This window comes from Scyliorhinus torazame, chromosome 12, assembly GCF_047496885.1.
Source record: "Scyliorhinus torazame isolate Kashiwa2021f chromosome 12, sScyTor2.1, whole genome shotgun sequence".
Classification (NCBI taxonomy): domain Eukaryota; kingdom Metazoa; phylum Chordata; class Chondrichthyes; order Carcharhiniformes; family Scyliorhinidae; genus Scyliorhinus; species Scyliorhinus torazame.
The window spans coordinates 201,953,381-201,975,097 of record NC_092718.1 but is presented as its reverse complement, the minus strand read 5'-3'; the positions used below and the strand labels follow the sequence as shown (position 1 = coordinate 201,975,097).

The 21,717-nt window shown below is 46.6% G+C and overlaps 1 protein-coding gene and 1 long non-coding RNA gene across 11 annotated transcripts in view; one reads left to right on the top strand and one right to left on the bottom strand.

Annotated features, from left to right (window-relative positions):
• Positions 1 to 2,022: 2,022 nt before the first annotated feature.
• LOC140386876 (uncharacterized) lies at positions 2,023 to 9,872 on the bottom strand. Its single transcript, XR_011933698.1, has 4 exons — positions 9,604 to 9,872; positions 8,300 to 8,432; positions 6,670 to 6,863; positions 2,023 to 4,774 (listed from the first exon to the last, which is right to left on the bottom strand). It is a non-coding gene; the product is annotated as an uncharacterized lncRNA (long non-coding RNA).
• Positions 9,873 to 10,058: 186 nt separating this feature from the next.
• LOC140386874 (hepatocyte nuclear factor 1-beta-like) overlaps positions 10,059 to 21,717 on the top strand; it is a 133,600-nt gene continuing 121,941 nt past the window's right edge. For 5 of the 10 annotated variants that reach the window (XM_072469691.1, XM_072469690.1, XM_072469688.1 and 2 more), the window contains exons 1-2: positions 10,061 to 10,783; positions 19,974 to 20,173. In XM_072469691.1, coding sequence (XP_072325792.1) covers positions 10,431 to 10,783; positions 19,974 to 20,173 — 553 coding nt within the window. In that variant the 5' untranslated portion in view covers positions 10,061 to 10,430. Of the gene's footprint in view, positions 10,784 to 19,973; positions 20,174 to 21,717 lie in introns of all 10 variants that reach the window. The other 5 variants (XM_072469692.1, XM_072469687.1, XM_072469689.1 and 2 more) reach the window with 3 other exon arrangements.

Below are 21,717 nucleotides of genomic sequence, written 5' to 3'. Positions count from 1 at the left end.
TTTTTACACATACATAAAAAGCAAGAGGGTAGCCAGGGAAAGGGTTGGCCCACTGAAGGATAGGCAAGAGAATCTATGTGTGGAGCCAGAGGAAATGGGTGAGGTTCTAAATGAATACTTCGCATCAGTATTCACCAAAGAGAAGGAATTTGTGGATGTTGAGTCTGGAGAAGGGTGTGTAGATAGCCTGGGTCACATTGAGGTCCAAAAAGACGAGGTGTTGGGCGTCTTTAAAAATATTACGGTAGATAAGTCCCCAGGGCCTGGTGCGATCTACCCCAGAATACTGAAGGAAGCTAGAGAGGAAATTGCTGAGGTCTTGACAGAAATCTTTGGATCCTCACTGTCTTCAGGTAATGTCCCCGGGAACTGGAGAATAGCCAATGTTGTTCCTTTGTTTAAGAAGGGTAGCAAGGATAATCCAGGGAACTACAGGCCGGTGAACCTTATGTCAGTGGTAGGAAATTACTGGAGAGAAGTCTTCGAGACAGGATCTACTCCCATTTGGAAGCAAATGGACATATTAGTGAGAGGCAGCATGATTTTGTGAAGGGGAGGTCGTGTCTCACTAACTTGATAGAGTTTTTCGAAGAGGTCACAAAGATGATTGATGCAGGTAGGGCAGTAGTTGTTGGCTATATGGACTTCAGTAAGGCCTTTGACAAGGTCCCTCATGGTAGACTGGTACAAAAGGTGAAGTCACATGGGATCAGGGAAGAGCTGGCAAGGTGGATACAGAACTGGCTAGGTCATAGAAGGCAGAGAGTAGCAATGGAAGGGAGCTTTTCTAATTGGAGGGCTGTGACTAGTGGTGTTCCGCAGGAATCAGTGCTAGGACCTTTGCTGTTCGTAGTCTATATAAATGATTTGGAGAAAAATGTAACTGGTCTGATTAGTAAGTTTGCAGACGACACAAAGGTTGGTGGCATTGCAGATAGCAATGAGGACTGTCAGAGGATACAGCAGGATTTAGATTGTTTGGAGACTTGGGCGGAGAGATGGCAGATGGAGTTTAATCCGGACAAATGTGAGGTAATGCATTTTGGAAGGTCTAATGCAGGTAGGAAATATACAATGAATAGTGTAACCCTCAAGAGTATTGAAAGTCAGAGACATCTAGGTGTACAGGTCCACAGGTCATTGATAGGGGCAACACGGGTGGAGAAGGTAGTCAAGAAGGCATACGGCATGCTTGCCTTCATTGGCCGGGGCATTGAGTATAGGAATTGGCAAGTCATGTTGCAGCTGTATAGAACCTTAGTTAGGCCACATTTGGAGTAGAGTGTTCAATTCTGGTCGCCACACTACCAGAAGGATGTGGAGGCTTTAAAGAGGGTGCAGAAGAGATTTACCAGGATGTTGCCTGGTATGGAGAGCATTAGCTATGAGGAGCGGTTGAATAAACATAGTTTGTTCTCACTGGAACGATGGAGGTTGAGGGGCGACCTGATAGAGGTCTACAAAATTATGAGGGGCATAGTCAGAGTGGATACTCAGAGACTTTTCCCCAGGGTAGAGGGGTCAATTACTAGGGGTCATAGGTTTAAGGTGCGAGGGGCAAGGTTTAGAGGAGATATACGAGGCAAGTTTTTTACACAGAGGGTAGTGGGTGCCTGGAACTCGCTGCCGGAGGAGGTGGTGGAAGTAGGGACGATAGTGACATTTAAGGGGCATCTGGACAAATACATGAATAGGATGGGAATAGAGGGATACGGACCCAGAAAGTGTAGAAGATTTTAGTTTAGACGGGCAGCATGGTCGGCATGGGCTTGGAGGGCCGAAGGGCCTGTTCCTGTGCTGTACTTTTCTTTGTTCTTTGTTCTTTGAATGCTTAATTTTGATAACGATCAAGGCAACCGATCACTGCACGAGTTGAATTTTCAGTGGTATAATGCGGTCTCACTCCAATCCCACTTTGTCCTCCTTGCATAGAATTGTAACATGTACGATGGGGACTTTCTGACTTTTAAAATGCAAACCCCAAGAGAAAGTGGACCTAAATTTACGAGATTTGAAAAGAGATAACAAATAATCAATGTTTTATTAAGATTCAAAGTTTCACAGAACGGAGCTCCAGGCTGCTTAGAGCATAGAGCATAGAACATTACAGCGCAGTACAGGCCCTTCGGCCCTCGATGTTGCGCCGACCTGTGAAACCACTCTAAAGCATGCAGTTTAATCAGTCTGCTGCGAGTGTGCTAGTGTAACTTTAAGTGGACCACTTCTGGAGAGCCTGGCCCTTTAAGACAACATAGTACAATTCTTCAGAGGACCTGCTGACATCACTCCATTACAAAACAAACATGGAAATGTATTTTTAGCCTTAAAAGTATTAACTGGGCAGCTGGCACATGCAGGGGATGGAAAGTGCAATCCAAATCACTCATAAAGCGGTGAGCTGCCTGCTTTGTGCTGACAATGTTGGAACTGGCTGGCTGTACTTTGCATTAGATGCAGAGCAGTTTCAGATTTGGCCAGTGGAAGCACAGCTTGTGATTGAAGCCTCTTTCCACCTACCCCCCCGCCCCCTACTACCACCAGATTTAATTCAAGCAAATGAGATGTGACCACCTCAATAACAACAACTTGCATTACGTGGCAGCTTTAACACCTCAAGGTGTTTCACACAAATATTATCAGACAAATGAAATGACACTCAGCCTTATTCATAAAATCCCTACAGTGCAGAAGGAGATCATTCGGCCCATTGGGTCTGCACCGATCCTCTGAAAGTGGCACTCCGCCTGGAGTAAAGGCACCCTGTCCCCATAACCCCACTTAACCTGCACATCTTTGGACACTAAGGGGCAATTTAGCATGACCAATCCACCTAACCTGCACACCTTTGGATTGTGGAAGGAAACCAGAGCACCCGGAGGAAACCAACGCAGACATGGGGAGAACATGTAAACTCCACGCAGTCCTCCAAGGTCAGAATTGAACCCGGGTCCCTGGCGCTGTGAGGCAGCAGTGCTAACCACTGCGCCACCGTGCCGCTCAAAGATATTGAGCAGATATTAAGGTCCACAACCAAAAGTTTAATTACAGAGGCTGGTTTTAAGGAGAGAGATTGGAGTAGGAATTCCAAAGCTTAGGCAGCTTAGGCAGCTGAATAGGACAATGATTGAAATCAGGGAGGAGAAAGGGGGCAGAATTGAAGGAGTGCAGAGATGGGTGCAGAGGGAGGAGGCTACAGAAATAGGGAGGGGTAAGACCAGGGGGCCAGGAAGACGAGGGTGAGAATTTTGAACATCCTGGCAGGGTTGAATGGCAAGCGTGCATCGTTTCAGGTCTGCAAACAGCTGCAGCATTTATGCAACAGCTGGGTGGTACATGTTTAAGGTGAACAATTTGTTACTTTCGAACTGAGGTAGCTGTTGCCTGAGCAATAATTGCCGCTTGTTTAGTGAGCAGCCCAGGGTGCAGATGTATAAACACCTGTTCGGAACTGAATGGAGAGTCCAACGATGTGCAGGTTAGATGGATTGGCCATTCTAAATTGTCCCTTAACGTCCCTTTGGGTTAGGGTGGGGTTACGGGGATGGGGCGGGGGGCGCTAGGTGGGGTGCGCTTTCGGAGAGTCGGTGTAGGCTCGATGGGCCGAACGGCCTCCTTCTGCGCTGCGGGGATTCTATGAGAGCCAGCAGTACAACCCAACACCGCCCATTCCCCACCATTGCCGGTAGGTACGAACCTCAGGCCGGCGCCATAACAGTCCACACAATTCAGGCAATTGCGGTTTGAATTCAGGGGACAAGCGGTGATGCAAACAATGTGTGACTTGGGGGTGGGGTGGAAATAGGGGGTAACTTTGAAAGTTTCCTGAGGTTCATTCATGCCAGTGTTGATTCGAGGGGGCAATGCCACGTGCGGTCTACGGCCACTAACATTGGACTGAATGGGCAATGAACTCTCGCCAAGCGGGGAAAACGGGGTGCTCGTCGGGTTGAAACTCAATCTGCAGCCACCAGTCTCCCAAGTCTAGGAACCCCCAGGTTTTAATCATTCTGGTGGAACACCCCTTAATCCGCACCAGGTTATTCACCCAACCTTGACCCTTGCCCCACACTGGGTTGTTGGAGCCGCGGGCTCCTCATAAAATGGTCCACGTGAATTGACACTAGTTTCAATTGCTTTGACAAGTGGTTTGGGTTTGAAGCATCCTTGGCTACCAAGGCAAGTGAGGACGCAAAGAGCTCCAAACACTGCACCCTTCACCAAAATACAGAAAGCTGGCGGATTTGGCACACTCTCAGCAAGATTGCGGGAAAGGAGCGAAGTCAGTGAGGATGGTCAGATGGGTCAGATTGGAGAAATGCCTTCAGCTTAAATCAGAAACACCAACCCAGTATCCTTGTGGAAGGTGGGATCTCGCTCGCCTCTCTGCCGGTACACATGTATCCACGTGTTTAGGGAACCACCGACTAAATATTGATCCCACAACAAACCCCCTCAAATTCCCTGTGGTTGTAGCCATGGCGCGTTATCTGTGCTCGTTTTAACTCCCCGTTGATAAGGATTTATTTTCTAAAAAGAAAATATAAACTTCCCGTCTTCCTCTCAAAACATTTCGTTAGCAACGGCTTTGCCAAATAGATTTTAACGAAAGGGTGTATTCTTCTGTCCCTGCACCCCGTGTAAAATATTTAGCCACAGATTCAAAGATGATCGAAGATCTCCACGTAATTGGGAGTGCTATTTTTTTTTCTCTCTCTCTCTCTGGACGAACATTCTTCCTGAAATGAATTCTGTTCGAATCCCCCCCCAACCCCATCTGGAAAACAATGACAGAAGATTTAAAAATATATATATATTCATTCCCCTCGTTCGATCACTCGGGTAAACAATGGGGCTTAAAAAAGGGGGATGTGGACTGAAAATATTTACGAAGTAAACCGATAAACCCAGCGCAGGTTTAACGAGTGTCAGATTATGACAGTTTAAAAAACAAAAGTTTGAATTCTCTCCCTCCCCAGTCCCTTGATAAAACTGGTCGTCAATCTCCTTGATAACAGCCCAGTATAAACCGACTGGTCATTGTCCTGTTTAGACTAAAGCAAAGTGCAGTAACTTTGTGCACTCACGTTGTGACCTTTTAGGGCTGGTACGCTATTGTTTATATAATGTCTTTAATCAATATGGCAAAACTTATTTGTTTAATAAGAAGGGCGGTAGACACAACACGGTGAGGGGGGGGGGGGGGGAGAATGTTGATAAACTGGGATACATCCTATTTACTGTTTATTGAAGGGTCACCTGGATGCAAAAATGAAGATGATTCTTTTTTAAATCAAATCAAATCAAATGTTGCTCTGAAGGAATACGCTAGAGCCGAGGGGAGATGATCGGGGACAATTACCTGAGCTGCTATCCGACAAAAGGAGCGTTGCGGGGCTATTGTGGAAAGTTACAAGATTATGGAGAGCGATAACACTGATGTGACAATGGGCTCCATTCAGGGTCTCCTCTCCCTCTCTCTCTCTGGAGATTGATTATACATAAAGTGCGACTGCATCGGGAGGCCAAAGACTCGACTTCAAGGCGCGCAGTCAGCATCATTATTCGGCTGGACTATCAAAAGGCCAAATCGTTCCAGGGCGGCCAGTGTGATGATCATGGACATCGTCCCGGTGCGGTCTGCGAATACACCCCCACCCCACTCAATATCGTTTACTTTCGTTGACCCTTCCATCCCCTCCCCTACCCCCCCCCCCCCCTCTCTCTTTTTGGCAAGCTTGCCCTTTGTAACATTGATCAATCAAACGTTTGCAGAAGGTAGCAGTGCTTATTGGCAGATTGAGTCTGCCAGAGGAACAGGGGGGATATCAAATCCTTTACTAAAATATCCTGGAGTTTGATATTTCCACTTTTCCATTCTATTTAAGAGTGCCGCGTTTATTTTTAATATTCCACTGTTGCTGTTGTTACATTTGAGCTGGGGCTCCACACGCCTACTCTGTGCTTACTGCTGCCTGTGGACCGTTGCACGATTCACACAGTGAAAGCCATTGCTCACCGCCTGTTTGGGGTTTGTCTTTTAGCGGCTCTTAACAAAAGTACCTGGGTGTGCAAGGCCAAGCGAGGGCTGTTTGCAGGATTGAAATGTGCCGGGGCTAGGGTGGGTTCGGCAAACCGGACAAAAACAATGATAAACATCGACCCAGTTTCGTACCGAGTTACCGGATTACCATCAACCTGCTCTGCTCTGTAAAACTATAGACGCGCTCTCTGTCCCCCAGGGCCTTGGAGCAAATTCGTTCTTGAGGGACAGGCAGGCCCCTGACATATCCCGTCCATTCCGAGAAGTGGGGGCGGGGGGGGGCGGGGGGGGGGGGGGGCTGCTTATTTCTCACTTAGAGACCCAAGAGGGGAATAACAGCCGGGATTTCCCGCCTCGGGGCGGATAAAACAACCGGTATTAATGTGTCCTTTGTAAGCCCCCGCGGCTCCTGACCAGAGATCTCTACCTTTCCAAACTACTTTGGTAGCTTTGCTCCACAGGCCATCTTCTCTCTCTTCCCCAGTCCTCAGGTGTAATCTCCCTGTCTAAGGCAAGGCAGGGGGTCCCACTAAGACCCCATATTCGTGACGACCAAACCGCAGCCCCTCCCGTGCAGAAGCGGGTTGTGTACACAAAACTTACTGATGGATCCGATAATTGTCACTGACCTTGTTTCTACTTTTATCGATCGACCTGCTTGTTGGGTCTATTTGGGTTTTTTTTTTTTGGGGGGGGGGAAGTAGGTGAGGGTAAGGGGGGAGGTTATTTCATTTTCCATCCGGACTAATCTCCTCGTCTGAAATCTCTCGGCGTTTTGCTGTGTCTGTTGAGTGGTCGCTGTACCTTTTGGCCTCAATGAGCCCTATGACATTAAACATAAATAAATACAATGAATAAAACCTGGTCAGCTTTGAATTGTTCAACCGCCCGTCCATTGCCGGGGGCATGAGTTAACGCGCAGCTTCTGTTTTATGAACAGTAGCGAGTTTTGATTTTAGAAGTCGCTGACGGTTCGCCCATAAAATCGGGGTTCCTGTGGTCGAGGGGCATGTTTCACTCGTTAGCCATGAACTGTGAACAACTTTCAGCCAGTTACCTACAGATCAAAGCGGCCACCTTGGGCGAATATTTGATCTCCGGCCTCCACTACACACATTCTAGTTAAACTCGAGCTTGCTGTCAAATCTCTCAATGGCAGTAAGAATATAGGTTGGAAAGTCGATTACAATTTACTATGAACTACAGGCAAACCGCCCCCCTCCCAATAAGTTGTTTTGTGTGGTCAGTGCACACTCATATTAGAATGGGACATTCTGAAATATCCCTCCATTGTTAATCACAGACTTTAGAGGACCCCTTTGGCCATCAAACCTGCACCTACAACAAACCTACTCTGATCTACACTAATCAGGGGCTGGTTTTGCACAGGGCTAAATCGCTGGCTTTGAAAGCAGACCAAGGCAGGCCAGCAGCACGGTTCAATTCCCGTACCAGCCTCCCCGAACAGGCGCCGGAATGTGGCTTTTCACAGTCACTTCAATTGAAGCCTACTTGTGACAATAAGCGATTTTCATTTCATTTCCATGAGACCATAAAACATTGGAGCAGAATTAGGCCATTCAGCCCATCGAGTCTGTTTCTCCATTGGATAATGGCTGATATTTTTCTCATCCCCATTCTCCTGCCCTCCCTCGCCCCATCACCCCGGTCCACTTATTAATCAAGAACTGTCTTAAAGACACTCAGTGATTTGGCCTCCACAGCCTTCTGCGGCAAAGAGTTCCACAATTTCACCACCCTCTGGCTGCAGAAATTCCTCCTCATCTCGGTTTTAAAGGATCGTCCCTTCAGCCTGAGGCTGTGTTCTCGGGTTCTAGTTTTTTTTCCTAACCTTGGAAACATCCTCTCCACGTCCACTCTATCCAGGCCTCTCAGTATTTTGTAAGTTTCAGTGAGATCCGCCCTCATACTTCTGAACTCCATCGAGCATAGGCCCAGGGCCCTCACCCGCTCCTGGTATGACAAGCCCTTCATCCCACTTCCCCCCTTTGGAGATTACAGGGTTTGCAATCTTTCCCAAAGCATCATTCAGTAATCGTCCTTCTGTCCCCTCTGCTGTTTTTATCTCCGTTTTTACGACCCCAGGAGGCAGATAGATTTTATTTCAGCTTGAACTGGACATGATTTGATTTAATTGGAGAAACTCCAGGATCGAACTGTTGTCAGGAGAAAGAAAAAAAACGACAAACACATTGCAGAAGGAGAGAGAGAGAAAAACAAGCCTGTTGCTGGGGCCACCTCTAAGTTGCACTGCAGAGCCTGTTTTTGACTGGGTGTTTATTTCCCGGGTAGAAACAGGAGTTGTCCCTCAGGGTGAGTCGCACTGGAACCTGGATGGTCACCGCTTCGCTCCCAGCTGTCTGCCCGCTCACTGTTAAAAGAGGAATATTCAACTCCATTAAATGTGAAATTTAAACAAATGGTTTAATTCGAGAGCGGCTACCGGCGCAGACTAGGCGCTGGGGCAAGAGGCTCGGTCTGATCCGGAAAACAGTGTTTCCTCCACCAAAACCCTCTTGCATATATTTTTTAAAATTGGGGATTGATTTCCCGCCCTGGAAAACACTTGGGGAGGACAGACCCGCTAGAGTGTGACTTCAATTCTGAACGGGAGCTCGGGGCAGCATTTCTCATTGGCACTGGGCAATAAAACTGTTGTAAATTGTTGTCGGGGACCCGGCCCAGACATTAGCGCCCTCCTGAAGGGGTATTGTTTTAGGAATCCGTTTGAACTATTACTCCGAAAAAAAAAGGAGGCCTTCGAAGCTGAAGATAAATGCACTTTACTGTTCATATATTGTCAAGTGTACGATATATTTTTTTTTACTGGCCCCCCCGTGATGCTGTTTTAAGTTTTAATTCCTAGATACAAAATGAATCGCCTCGCATTTGTTTTAACCAAACCAACTTCACACAACAAATTCCCCAACTCCTTGTTTTAAGTGGATGCGATTATGCTCGTGGTTTAGTTAAAACCTGCAATTCGTGAATAATTACAAACGACGCGCGTCTAAAATCTCCACCAAGTCTCTAACTCACAATACAATTCAATGCTTGACATTATCCCGATTTTTTTTTTTTGTTTGTGAAAAAGATACTAAATAAGTAAATTCCACCTATCCACGTCCTGGACAAATTCTTCTCGCATTTTGGAAGGGTGGTGGTGGTGACTGAGGGTCTGACAGAGCCCTGGATAGTAACATGTCTTAAACTTCGGTTTGCAATCGGGTGCAAAGAATCGACCCCGTGAAAAATTGACACAGATTTGTGAAGCGTGTTTATTTCGCCCAGAGGTAATCCCAGAGTTGGGAAGGAAGGGATCCCAAATCTAAAGTTCAAATTGATTCACCCTGAGTAAAAATGGCCTATGGTTCTCAACCACTCAAGTCAAATCCCTCGTACTCGATCACTGCCGGGGAATTCGTTAATGGATTGGGAATAATTTCCAGCGCTGATCATTTTCCTTTCGCTCTGTTCAACGCCCAACGCTAACCTCGCCAGTCCCCAAACCTTCTTCCAATTCTAAGTCCATGCACCCTAACCTTTAAAAGTCAGACCATTGTCTAACTAACTTAGCCAGGGGCCTGTTTTCCGAATTCTGCGTCCTGCGAAACTCGAAAAGTTATATTTTCCCTTGAAACAAAAGAGACAAAAGTCCCAACGCTTGGATTTTCCTCTCTCGGCTGCTCGGAGTCGTGTGCGTGTGTTTTAACCTCTCCTTGACAGGTCTGCGTTTGTTTGTTTGCATTTAACCATTTCTCTTTTAGTTTAACCTGTGTGTGTGTGTTAATTTGTTTTATTTATGTTTTTGGCCCCTGCCGGCAGCCTATCCGTTCAGCGGGTACTTGAGCGGATTCTGGACTTTGTGCAGCCGCCAGTCCAAAGTTCGCGGAGCTTTGTAGGTGCGGAGCGATAAATAGCGGCCAATAAAATGTGCCAGTCTCAAATGTAAACACCATGAGCCGCGGCTCACATTGTCCCAGCTCCTCCAGCAGCACTCTCTCTCTCTGCAGCCAGTCTGTATTTGCATATTGCCAAGACTTATCCACCCCCCCCCCCTCCTCCCTCTCTCCCTCCCTCCCTCTCTCGCAAAGACCTACCCGTCCGATTTGCATATTCCTATATTCCCTTCCCAAAGATCATGGCAGTGTAGAACAGCCGGCACGGTGCAGGAAGAGCCTTCTCCAGATTGTTAATTTGCCTTCTTAAAATATTACTATTGATGCGCCACAGGGGACGAGAGGATCCGATTGTCCTGCCCTGTGTTTATACATATATATATATTTTTCCCCCCTCTTGAGAGAAGAGAGAGAGAGGAGGAAAGGAGGAGGGGGGGGGGGTTAAATAAAACGTTTGATTTATTTAAAATATGGTGTCCAAATTGACATCTCTCCAACAGGAGCTGCTGAGCGCCTTGCTGAGCTCGGGGCTTTCCAAAGATGCTCTGATCCAGGCTCTGGAAGACCTGGAGCCCTCGCCCAACTTCGAGGTGAAGCTGGAGAACCTGCCCGACGTCTCCCCGCTGAAGATGAACGGCGCGGGCTCGGAGGGCAAGGCCGTCTTCCACACGCTGACCAACGGCCACGGCAAGGGCAAGCTGTCCGGGGACGAGGGCTCCGAGGACGGCGACGACTACGACACCCCGCCCATCCTCAAGGAGCTGGAGTCCCTTAACACCGAGGAAGGGGTCGAGCAGCGAGCCGAGGTGGACAGGATGCTGAGGTGACCCTTATTATTCATTTAAGTCTGGTTCTGCATCAACCTCATCAATTGAAACAAGGCTGGGGTTTACAGATCCCCCACCCACCCACTCCCCACTAACTCCCTAAATAGTTTGCTGTGTATTCTGAGCGGGTTGGTGGCAGATAAGCTCAACGTGCAGCGCGCAAGAGCCGGGCGGAGGTGATCGGTGAAGCCTTGGCTATCGTCAAAACATTTATTTCCTCCTGTGTATTTGATCCATAAACTATTTCACCTCCCGTGACGGTCCCGCCGAGGACGTAACGCGGAGGAAATCATGTAGTGGTTTTATTGCAGTGTTATTTACCAGGAGCTTTATTTTGGACATGTTGTCAGTTTCACCTGGAGTTTCACTCTGCCCATTTTTGTCAGAACCTCTTTCGCAACTGAGCGCTGCCCTGATCTATAGACAGGGCGGGCAGCATGGGGGAGAGATCGCAGTAATAATTGATGTGTGTGGGGGGGATCACAGTAATAATCGATGTGTGGGGGAGAAATCGTAGTAATAATTGATGTTGGGGAGGGGGGAATCACAGTAATAATTGATGTGTGGTGGAGAAATCGCAGTAATAATTCATGTGTGGGGTAATCACAGTAATAGTTGACGTGTGGGGGAAAGCACAGTAATAATTGATGTGTGGGGGAGACACCACAGTAATAATTGATGTGTGGGGGTGAAATCGCAGTAATAATTGATGTTTGTGTGGGTCGGTAATAATTGATGTGTGTGTGGGGGGGTCACAGTAATAATTGATGTGTGGTGGAGAAATCGTAGTAATAATTGATGTGTGGGGTAATCACAGTAATAGTTTACATCTGGGGGAAATTACAGTAATAATTCATGTGGGGGAGAAATCACAGTAATAATTGATGTGTGCGGGAAATCACAGTAATCATTAATGTGTGTGTGGGAGAGATCAGTAATAATTGATGTGTGGGGGAAATCACAATAATCGTTGATATGTGTGTGAGGGGAATCACGGTAATAATTGTGTGTGGAGAATCACAGTAATAATTGATTTGTGGGGGAAATCACAGTAATAATTGACGTGTGAGAGATATCACAGTAATAATTGATATGTGGGGTAAATCACAGTAATAATTGATGTGTGGGGGAAAATCACAGTAATAATTGATGTGTGGGGGAAATCACAGTAATAATTAATGTGTGGGGGAAATCACAGTAATAATTGATGTGTGGGGGAAATCACATAATAATTGATGTGTGGGGGAAATCACAGTAATAATTAATGTGTGGGGGAAATCACTGTAATAATTGATGTGTTGGGTGGGCCCACAGTAATAATTGATGTGTGGGGGAAATCACATAATAATTGATGTGTGGGGGAGAAATCACAGTAATAATTGATGCGTTGGAGGGAACCACAGTAATAATTGATGTGGATCTCCGGAAATAATCATAGAGGAGTCACAAGGTTTTCTAAGCGTAGCCCGAGAAAAAAAGGGAGCCCTCTTATCAAAGCGAATACACAACTTAGCCATGAACAAAAATACTCCTTATAAAGTTAGACGACCTGCTTCTCCAGGGTGTTATAAACGGGGCTGTTTCTTGTTCTGAGTTACATTTAAAGTTCACGGACAATAAACAAACTCTGACAGTTGAAACGCCTAACAACCTGAAGCAGAAACTGATTTTAGGTGAAGCTGCCTAAAAACAAACCGCTTAAATTGACAGCAGAGCCAATGTTATTGAGCACCTAGGAAATTAAGGTTGGTGGGACCTGAACACTTACAGCAAAAGCACTGCTGTCGCTGGAGTGTTCCTCCTGGCGATTTATTTCAAACTCACAGCCACCGATTGGCTTTATTTCGAAGTCCTTTATGTTTCAAAGCGCCCATAAATCGGAAGCTTCCGAGTCAGTTGTCGAGCGAGAGAGACAAGAACGTGGAGTAAAACTCATGGCTCGCCCGAGTGTCCCTCTGTGTCCCGGGTCCAGGAGTGAGAAATTGTACCCATTCATTCAGCTTCGGAACCCAAAATTAAGACAGAGGGAGCCGAGTTATCACAGTGTGAAATACAGTCACCGTGAAAATCGGTGTAATTGCCCCAACGACTAAGGTCTGTAGCAAAAAGGCTGACTGTGTCTGGAACCACCTATCTTTACAATAACTTTGTACGTACGCGCAGACTTAACATAAATACAATTGTTTCGATTTAAACATTTCCAATGCGTGCTGAAAATGCATTTTTAAAAAAGCCCAACAGCAACTCCGCCAATATGCGAAGTGTGTTAAGTTTTAACCGGCTTTCCCCCCGTTGTTTATTTGAGTGAGAGCCGCTGCAGTTTCCTGCCCCTTCTTAACGGTATTGTAACAGTTTGTAAATATAAATCTGACCCAGGCTTCTGGAGCACGTGGAGCTGACGTTTCTGCCGAGTGCTATTAATTTATTATAAATCATCAACCCCGAATGAGCAGAAAAGTGGACCACACTTTGATTAGGTGAATGGCTAATCTGGTTACTCATTGGCAAAGCTCAGCTGTAAAGAGAGGTTTGAATCTCAATGCGGGCATTATCCTAAACCAACATGTGTGGGTGTGTTTGGGGACCGTGATAACTTGTTAAATATGATCTGAAAAGTACAATCGACAATCAGATGCGAGTGGAGCAAGGATAGAATGCATCAAATTCGATTTTTTAAAACCGCACACCATTCTTAATCAGAGTTTAGGAAGGACAGACTTTTATGTCCATGTCTTTTATGCAACTCCCAAATGTTTTGTACCTTTCACTGTTGATTTCAACGACACGTTTAAAGAGCTGGGCACATTCCTGTTGGTCACCGTATTTCCTGTTTGAATTAAATATTATTTTTGGATTGTTGTTATTTCCCCCTCCCCTCGATAATCGGTTAACTTTTTTGGTCAGTAAGCGCCGAGGGCGATTGTGAGGAATTGGATCAACACATGTTGCCACAGGGGCAGAAATCCAATCGGATAATGTTCCTCGGGCTAACGTGATGAATGGGTAAACGAAGGCGGGGGGGGGGGGGGGGGGGGAGAGAAAATGTTTTTAACTCCGACTCTAAGCGCATTTTTTTAATACGACTATTTAAGAAAACGTGTAGACGTCGCCAGCTCAAACGAAACGAAATTCCTTCAAACGGGCTACAACAGGGGGGGGGGGGGTCGCAATAATCGAGACAAATCCATTTGTCCTTTCGTATGGGGATTAAAATTGATCATGGCAACATATAGAATCGGATAAATAGTCCACGGGGTGGGGGGGGGGGGTTGTCGATTGCACTCTCGATGGTCTGAGATTCCAGCGTTTGAACCATTCCAGAACATATCGGAATATCACTAAACTAGCTTATTTTGGGGGGGGGGGGGAAATATTGATCAGACACGGGCTCCAAGCCGCTTCGCTCATTGTGGGTTCCAGATTCTCATGTAATTTCAGGCTGGGGTGAAATTGACAATCAGCTGCTCCGCTGGGTGATTCGTTTTGAAATGTATCCCCCCCCCCCCACCCCCCCAACCCACGCTCGGCCAGGGTGGGGTGAGAGTTGGTAGATCGGTAAATAGGTAGCAAAAAAAATTCAGAAAGGGTTTGCGAGCACCCTGACTCCCTGGGCCCACGCTTAGCTCACAGGAGAGCAGTGTGTGAGTGTGTGTGTGAGAGAGTGTGGGCTCCAGACCCACAGTGTTGTAAAACTCAGATTCACGTGTAAAGGAGGTTAAACGACCATCAGTTGGCAATGAATGTGGACAATGTGTGGTGTCTTTTTAAAAAAAAATCAACACCGATTAACTGGAAAGAAAGCCTCGCCTACGCGATTTCCTGCTGTAAAGCGGCACTTTGTGAAGTTTCCAGTTCGTTGGAGATGTTTCATGTCTGTATTGGGGACTCGATTTTGATCTGGCCACTACACTTGGCCGAGGCTGGTTAGGTTGGGGTTGTTCTCCTTCGAGCAGGGCAGGCCGAGGGGTGATTGAGGTGTACAAAATTATGGTGGACGTAGATAGGGTGGATAGGAAGAGACATTTCCCCCCAGTAGAGCGGTCAATTAATAATAAACGCTTATTGTCACAAGTAGGCTTCAGTGACGTTACTGTGAAAAGCCCCTAGTCGCCACATTCCGGCGCCTGTTCGGGGAGGCCGGTACGGGAATTGAATCCGCGCTGCTGGCATTATTCTGCGTTACAAACAAGCTGTTTAGCCCACTGTGCTAAACCAGCCCCAGCATACCAGGGGGCATAGATTTAAGGTAAGGAGCAGGAGATTTAGAGGGGATTTGAGGAAAACCTTTTCACCCAGAGGGGGGTGGGAACCTGGAACTCGCTGTCTGAGAGGGTGGCAGAGGCGGGAACACTCACAACATTTAAGAAACATTTAAATGAGCACTCGAAACGGTATAGCATAGGCTACAGACCAAGTGCTGTAAAAAGGACCTCATTCTGTGCTGTAAAACTCTATGAGTGGAACATTCACCTTATTCAGGGTTGGACATCTGGTTGCTGAGATCTGTACAGTGAAAATCGAGGCTTTAATCAGGTCGGTTCGTGATAAAAATGGTTCACTAATCCTTTAGGGAATGGGTCCTTTAGGGAACAACAAATGTTTCTCTTTTACCTGGCCTGGTCTAGCCTATAATGTGACTCCAGCCCCTCGGCAATGTGGTCCACTGCCCCCTGAGGTGGCCTCGCAAACCACTCAGTTGTATCAAACCCTACGACAAAGTACAGCAATGGAAAGACCACCTGGCAATGGATTCAAAGACCACAAAGGCCCAATTAGCCCAGTTCTCCTCACTAATGTCTGGGGACTTCTGTCAAAATTGTGAGAGCTACCCCACAAATGAGTCAAGCAGCAGCCTCTCATTGTCATACACTCGGAATCATACCTTCCAGCCAATATCCCTGACACCTTCATCACTGTTCCTGTCCCACTTGTAGGGCAGACCCACCAGAGCTGGCAGCACAGTGGTGTATAAATTGGAGGGAGTGGCTCTCCTCCCCCCCCCCCAAGTCTCCTCAATATAGACTCTGAATGTACATTTCACAGTATCAGGCCAAACAATAGTCCTTCCTTATTGGTGAATCAGTACCCCTCCATGTCATACATCTTTTTTTTGGAAGGCACTGAAAGTACCATGGGCACAGAAAGATCGCTGGGCTGGGAATTTCAATGTCCAACACCAAGAATGGTTTGGTAGCACCACCATAGACCGAGCTGGCTGAGTCCTGAAGGACATAATTGCCAGAGTGTGTCTGCGACAGGGGTGGAGAAATAATATAAGGAACAAATCCACTCCACCTTGTCCTCACCAATCTACCTGCTACATATACATCTACCATGACAGTGTTAGTGAGAGTGATCAATGCACAGTCCTTGTGAAGATAAAGTCCCATCTTCACATTTCAGGATAACTTCCATCGTGTTGTGTGACACAATCACCGTGCTAAATTGGATAGATTCAGAACAGAACTAGCAACTCGAAACTGTGCATCCATTAGGCACTAAAGTCTCTCATCAGCAGCTGTGCTGTATTCCATTGCAATCTGTATCTTAATGTATCATTCTTCACTCTACCATTACCATCAAGTCAGGAGACAGGGCAGCACGGTAGCATTGTGGATAGCACAATTGCTTCACAGCTCCAGGTTCCCAAGTTTGATTCCGCTTGGGTCACTGTCTGTGCGGAATCTGCACATCCTCCCCGTGTGTGCGTGGGTTTCCTCCGGGTGCTCCGGTTTCCTCCCACAGTCCAAAGATCTGCAGGTTAGGTGGATTGGCCATGATAAATTGCCCTTTGTGTCCAAAATTGCCCTTAGTGTTGGGTGGGGTTACTGGGTTATGGGGATAGGGTGGAGGTGTTGACCTTGGGTAGGTTGCTCTTTCCAAGAGCCGGTGCAGACTCGATGGGCCGAATGGCCTTCTGCTGCACTGTAAATTCTATGATAATGCTGGTTCAATGAGGAGTGCAGGTGAGGTTACCAGAAGCAGCACCAGGAATGCCTAAAAATGTAGTCCCATCCTGGTGAACCTTCTGCATCATGTTAACCAACAAAAGCATCAAAGATAAATGATCACACTACCAACGGAACGGATCAGAGATCTGCAATTCTGTCACATCCGGTTAGGAATGGTGGTGGATTATTAAGCAGTCAATAGACAGGCAACATCCCGATCTGCATTGATAGCAGTGCCTAGTCATTGAGTGCAAAAGACAAGGCTGAAGCGTTTGCAAATTCAGCCAGATATGCTCAGTGTCGATCCATCTCAGCATCCTCCTGAGATCCTTTGCGATCACCGAAGCCAGTCTTCAGACAATTTGATTCGCTATACGTGATATCATGAAAATGGCTGAACAAACTGGATACAGCAAGAGCTGTGGCCCTGACAAAATCCCGGCTGCGTTCCTGAAACCTTTGCTCCAGATCTAAACATACCTCTAACCAAACTGTTCCAGTACGGTTACAGCATTGGCATCTTCCCAATAAAGTGGAACATTCCCCTGGTATGTCATGTCCATAAAAAGCAGGACAAATGTGATTCAGCCATTACAGCGTCAGTCTACTCCAGATCATCAGCAAAGTGATGGAAAGTGACACTGTTGGTGCTTTGAAGGGGCACTTACCCACCATTAACCTCCTCACTGATGCTTAGTGTGGGTTCCGCCAGGGACACTCAGCACCTGACCTCATTGAAACATTGATCCTAACATGGACAAATTAGCTGAATTTCAGATGTGAGTTAAGAGTGAAATAAGACAACATTTAAATGAGTTTGGCATCAAGGAACCCTATAAAAATTGGAGTCAATGAGAATTAGGGAATAATTTTCCATTGCCTGGAGTCAGACATAAAACAAAAAAAACTTCAGACCAATATCCCAATCTCAGTATACCACTGCAAGAGATCCCCAGGATCCAATAATCTTCAGCTGCTTCACCTATTCCCTCCATCACAAGGTCAGAAGTGGGAACATTTGCTGCTGATTGCACAGTTTTCAGTCAATTTGCATTTCCTCAGAAATGGAAGCATTCCATACTTGCACACAGCAGGACTTGGGCAATATCCAGGCTTGGGCGTATATGTGGCAAGTAACATTTGTGTCAGACAAATGCCAGACAGTGACCATCACCACTGCGTCACCATGTTGGCCTAAACCTACTAAAAGCTGAGAGTAGTGGGTTCATGGAATGCACTGCCTATGGAAGTAATTGAGTCAGAAACATTAGGGACCTTCAAGCGGCTATTGGATAGGTACATGGATTATGGTAGAAGGATGGGGTGTAGATTAATTTGTTCTTCATCTCGGGCAAAGGTTTGGCACAACACGTGGGCCGAAGGACCTGTTCTCTGCTGTATTTTTCTATGTTCTAATGGAACGTCTTAGCATTGATATTCAATAAGAAGTCTTACAACATCAGGTGAAGTAAGCTGTGCTCCGAAAGCTAGTGATTCGAAACAAACCTGTTGGACTTTAATCTGGTGTTGTAAGACTTCTTACTTGCTCACCCCAGTCCAACACCGGCATCTCCATATCATTGATATTCATAGATTATCATAGAATTTACAGTGCAGAAGGAGGCCATTCGGCCCATCGATTCTGCACCGGCTCTTGGAAAGAGCATCCTACCCAAGGTCAACACCTCCACCCTATCCCCATAACCCAGTAACCCCACCCAACACTGAGGGCAATTTTGGACACTAAGGGCAATTTATCATAGCCAATCCACCTAACCTGCACATCTTTGGACTGTGAGAGGAAACCGGAGCACCCGGAGGAAACCCACGCACACACGGGGAGCATGTGCAGACTCCGCACAGACAGTGACCCAAGCCGGAATCGAACCTGGGACCCTGGAGCTGTGAAGCAATTGTGCTAACCACAATGCTACCGTGCTGCCCCCAATGGCAATACCCCACCATTAATATCTTAGGTAGCACCATTGATCAGAATCATAACTGGATCAGCCACATAAATGCTGTGGCTAGTAAAGAAAGTCAAAGGTTGAACATTCACTGGTTAGTCACTCACCTCTTGGTTCTGCCAAACATTTCCACCATCTACAAGGCATAAGTAAAGAATGTGATGGAATACTCTCCATTTGCCTCGATGAGTGCAGTTCAGGGGTGGAACGGTGGCACAGTGGTTAGCATTCTGGGTTCAATTCTGGCCTTGGGTGACTGCCTGTATGGAGTTTGTACTTTGTCCGTGTGTGCGTGGGTTTCCTCCGGGTGCTTCGTTTTTTCCCACAGTCCAAAGATGTGCAAGTTAGATGGATTGGCCATGATAAAATTGTCCCTTATTGTCCCAAGATGTATAGGTGAGGAGGGGTTACAGCTTTAGGGCAAGGTGAGTGGGCCTAGTTGCGGTGCTCTTTCAGAGGGTCAGTGCAGACTCAATGGGCTGAAATGGTCTCATCCTGCACTGTAGGGATTCAATGGATCTTACATAATTCAAGACGCTTGACACCATCCAGGACAAAGTGGTCCACTTGATTGGGGGCCTATTTATTACCTTAAATATTCACTTCCTCCACCACCGATGCACTGTAGCAGTAGTGTGTACCATCTACAAAATGCACTGCAGCAACTCTACAAGGTCTTTCAACAGCGCCTCCCACCTGAAATGTCTACCATCCAGAAAGACAAGGTAGCAGATGCATAGAAATGTCACCACTGGAAGTTCCCCCGCATCCTCCCCAAGACTCACCCTATCCTGACTTGGAAAGATATCATGGTTCCTTCACTGTGGCTGGGCGAAAGTCCCAGAACTCCCTCCCTTAATGGAATTGTGGGTGTACCTACACCACACAAATGGCAGCCACTTACAACCACCTTCTTGAGGGCAATTAGATATGGGCAACAAGGCTGGCCTGGAGCGATGCTCACATCTCATGAATGAATAAAAAAATGGTGAGAGGTACAGTGTGAAGCCCGAATGAAATGAGGGAGAGCCCTCATAACAATGTATTGTAAGTACAAAAGTGTGCAATGCCCTGCAATAATCAGTTGGGTGCTCTAGCAGTTTATATAGACGTGTGTGGATGTATACTGGTGAGTGGCTGAAAGAGTTTTTTTGGAGCAATAATGTCCAGCTTTTGGATTTTTTTGCCCCTTGTAGGGAGGTGGCATTTTCCCCAAGGAGGATGGAGATGACTGTGTTAAATATAATGTGTATTTGATGACACAATAGGGAGGATCCATGGCGAGCGGCAAAGATGATCAAAGGCTACATGCAGCAGCACAACATTCCGCAAAGGGAAGTGGTGGATGTGACGGGTCTCAATCAATCTCACCTCTCGCAACATCTCAACAAGGGCACTCCAATGAAAAATCAGAAGCGAGCTGCCCTCTACACCTGGTACATTAGGAAGCAGCAAGAGATTCAGAGACGTAAGTGCCTTTGTCCCAAAGGGGATATGGGGGTAGGGGTGGGGGAACACCACTGAAATTGAACATTGTTCTCAAATAATGCTAAAGTGAACGGTAAATGATGTGGCTGTGAGAAAAATTAAAGTGAGAAGTTCACCCATTCTCTAAAATAACCCTTTTAGTTTCCATCTGCAGGTGTTTTTATATATTCAGGTGTATATAATGTAACATAGGATTGACATTTCATATGACTAAGCCAAGCCATAGTTACAAGGAAAGATTGGAGAAATTGGACTTGTTCTCCTTAGAGCAGAGAAGATTAAGTGGCGACCTTACTGAGGTGCTCAAAAGTATGAGCAATTTTGACAGGGTAAAGAAGTAAACCAGGGGCTGGTTTAGCACAGTGGGCTAAACAGCTGGCTTGTAATGCAGAACAATGTCAGCAGCGCGGGTTCTATTCCCGTACTCGGTCTCCCCGAACAGGCATCAGAATGTGGTGACTCGGGACTTCATTGAAGCCTACTTGTGACAATAAGCAATTATTATTATTATATATTCTGTTTCCACCAGTTGGTACGTCAGTGACTCGGGGGGTCACAATTTCAAGATGGTCAGCAAGAGAGTTAAGAGTGAGATGAGGAGAAACTTTACTTAGAGAGTTGTTGGGGTTTGGAATGCGCTGCCTGGGAGAGTGGTGGAGGCAGATTCCATAGGAGTTTTCAAAGGAGACCTGGATACATATTTGAAAGTGATTAATTTACACAGGTAGGGCTGGGGAATGGGACTAGCTGGGTAGCTAGTAATCGTAATCTGAGGAAAGAATAAGTCTGAAGCCAACCTGTACATCAAGACAGGTTTATTGTTAAGCCTGCAGAGTAAAGACACAGACTCCTCCGGTTCCCCCAACGCCCAGTGTGAACACCTTCTGAAAATCTTGTAATGAAGCCTGAATACTCTCCCAGTTGGGGATAGCTGCTCAGTTCCAGTATTAACAATCTTGTGGCGCAGTGGGTAGAGTCCTTGCCTTCTAGGCCAGAAGCTCCAGGTTGGCGTCCCACCCCAGGACCCGACGGCCAAGGAAGCTGCGATGGTCATGTGGCCCAGCAGGTCACCTCTCAACCTACGGAATCCTTCCAGCACAAGCCAATGGCAGGCGGTAAGAGCGGGAGAGACTTGGGCTGGAATTCTCCGCCTGTTCGCTGCAGGCGGAATTCTCAGGTCCTGCCAGCAGTGCACCCCCGCCCACAGGTTTCCCAGCAGAATCCCACCACCAGTGAACGGCGGCGCGGCCAAATTCTCCCTCCTTGTGCACACTAGGTGTGGGAAGAGAAACAACAATCGCAGGCTAGTAATAGAGAGAGTGAGAAACAATTGTAACCATCTGGGATAGGTTGAAAAGATGGACAGAGTGGCCTTCCTGAACTGTAATTGTCTTGTGACCTTGAGAATCATTGTGCACTTTGGTGGTTTCTCCAAATTAACATCGGAAATATTGATAACAGTAATGACCATTTGAAAAGCACCCACAGTATCTGTTTTATTGGTTTTCAAAGGCAGACTATTTT